The 2,765-nt window shown below is 39.4% G+C and overlaps 1 protein-coding gene across 1 annotated transcript in view; it reads right to left on the bottom strand.

Moving 5' to 3' along the window:
• Window positions 1–2,300: 2,300 nt before the first annotated feature.
• The window catches only part of LOC147467858 (uncharacterized), a 536-nt gene continuing 71 nt past the window's right edge, over window positions 2,301–2,765 (bottom strand). Inside the window, exon 1 of the mRNA XM_086556622.1 lies at window positions 2,301–2,765. This exon is cut by the window's right edge and continues 71 nt beyond it. Within this exon, the coding sequence (XP_086412748.1) occupies window positions 2,325–2,759 (435 nt within the window). The 5' untranslated portion in view covers window positions 2,760–2,765 and the 3' untranslated portion in view covers window positions 2,301–2,324.

Raw genomic sequence — 2,765 nt, 5'->3', positions numbered from 1 at the left:
ATCTAACTCTGTGCTGCTATGAAAGATTGATCGAATTTGTGAATGAATTACAAATTCTTAGAAGTTACTTAGATGAAGGATGATAAGAGATGGCTAGCTATTATCTGGACTAATCTCTCCAGATTTAGATATAAAGATATATGCAGTCAAACTAGCACTGCTTGTAAATGAATATACGATCGAATTTCCCTCTAGTTTTGATTGACCGTACTGCAAAGAGCGGCTGACGTCACGACTGTATTTACAACGTAGACATCGCTCCGAACTCGCTTCCCGGGGACATTCAATGAAATGACTGTGACGTCAAACTCCTTTTGCAGGTTGCAATGATTAAATAGATAGTATAGACATGAGTTAGACATGTTTTCAGTGACGTCAGAGTAAGCATGAGTTGTTACACCTATAACGCTTTTTAAGTAATACAGTATATATTTAGAAAATAATACAGAGATATATATTGAGTAACCAAATTACAGCTAAACAGTTTACGGGATTACGAAATGGAAACATGCTCAAAACACAACACATGAAATCACCGCAAGGAAGTATCCAGCACTCACCTATAGTCATGGCTGCAAACATGACTAGAAACGGTGAAATCACACACATGGGCGACCCCTCGTGCACTGCAGGACATGCGTGTGAACCGCGGATTCCGAAGACCCTATTTATTCCCTTTTGGAGCAGCACTGTGCATTGTCCGTAGCTAAATGCTGAGGTATATAACAATCGTCTATAAATGAGGACGTCTGGAATCTTCGTAACGCTTAGATACTACGACTTAACCTCACGTAACTAACCATTTCGCATGTATCAGTAAGGGATACATGCATGAAAACGAATAGAAAAGTTTCTGCAACTTTATTTTGGTGTTGATACAGAGGGATGTGACCCTGAAACCACAGTGACGCAAGAAGGAAAAGAAGCACAAGAGCAGTGATAACCAGCGAGGAGATAGACTTCGACTTTGTATACGCTTATGGATACGTCAACAGAGACTCGGGTATCTAGAGCTATCATTTCGATGATATTTCTTGCTTGGGAGAAAAAGGTAGACCCCCTCTTTTGATATGATAGATCTCATATATCCTTATCCACTCACTGAAAAGACATGTATAGGAAGTCTACCTGACTCTATCATCGCCAGCAGCTACAGAGCTACTTAATTACTCCCAACACCCGACAAGAGTGTTGTTGCATTAACAACAATTCACACCTCTTGATAAGGAAAGGAGAGATCATCTACGCTGCATTATGTTGTATTTTACTGTATCATCTGATTTTTCCACCAAAAGGAAAGGCAGAAAAGGGATAGAAAAGAATCAGCTGATGGGAGAAACTCACACATACAGAAATACGTGTCTGTGTGAGTAAGCGTAGGAAAGTATCTATTACTTTTACGTGATGTGATTAAAGGGCTATCAAAATTTACTGTTTGTGAAAGTAGGTCTTTAATCAAAGAGTATCTATCTATATATATATATATATATATATATATATATATTGAGTAAACAATCAAATAAATATGCATGGATACGATCCTGAGATCGCATTTCTTTCAACTCTAGGAAAAAGAGCAAGAGACGGTGATGCTGGATGATGATGATGTACATATTCATACATATATATGCATATATGAATATACATATACAGTCTATATATATAAGTGTTTGTAGTTATGTGGGTAAAGGATAATGGAAATTTCCTGCTTGAGATGTTGATTTATCAAACTTGCATTCATTAAGATATGTACAAATATAATAAATAATCAAATCAATATCCAGTTTTAATCTAAGTTCGGGTATCCCCTCATATGTGTGTATGCATGCATATAGCAATGTGGTTAGATATACTAACATATGCTACATAGGATTGTGATTTACTGAATTTATAAGTAACGATACAAAAAAAAATGATCCTGAAATTCAATAAACGCATTTGTTTTCTTAACTCTAGGAAACAGAGGCACGAGAGACGGTCATGCAGGACCGGTGAAGATCTTTTCGGCAATTAGAACACCTCACACGAAATGATGACGAGAATCATCTTCGCATCATTCTGTGTTTCTTCTAATATTTGTTTCATGCTTTTGTTTAGGATAACGCACAGAAAAGGGAGCTCTATGGACAAATATAAATAGGGTGTCCATTTATTGGGGATCGACTCATATATGTGTGTATGCATGAAGCAATGTGGTTAAATATACAAAATATGCTATATAAGTTTATAATTTACTTAATTCATTAGAATAGATACAATAAATAAACAATAAATATCCAAGAATATGATCCTGAGATTCAATAAATGCATTTGTTTTCTCAAGTCTAGGAAACGGAGGAGCGAGAGACGGTGATGCTGGATGAGTCGATGAGGTCGCTTCCCTTGAACAAGTTGCAGGTGTAAGTCCCAGCGTTGTTGACGCCGTTGAAGTTGTGGAAGACCAGGTAGGAGTGAGGCACGTGGGTGCCGCTGCCCAGAGAAAAGACGTCCACGTTGCTATTCCAGGAGGGAATTGGTGCTTGGGAGTCGTGCCACTCCAGCCTGTAGTGGTGCAGGTCGTCCGTGGTGGACACTTGTGCCCTGCAGTACACGAAGACGTCTGCCATGTCCGTAATGGTGACTTGGGTGCCGTTGACGATGACTGCTTGATCCGAGGACGTGGAGTGGACAGGCAGCGAGCAGGACAGCGAGACCAGGAACATCAGGACTGTGCCAATCAGGAACGTGACACTCGTCCTCAGTGCGCTGTGGCTTGCCATGATTTC

This window comes from Penaeus japonicus, unplaced genomic scaffold, assembly GCF_977035675.1.
Source record: "Penaeus japonicus unplaced genomic scaffold, GWHDUDI00000001_assembly GWHDUDI00000033, whole genome shotgun sequence".
Classification (NCBI taxonomy): Eukaryota; Metazoa; Arthropoda; class Malacostraca; order Decapoda; family Penaeidae; genus Penaeus; species Penaeus japonicus.
The sequence above is the reverse complement of the archived record's forward strand: the minus strand, read 5'-3'. Positions and strand labels throughout refer to the sequence as shown.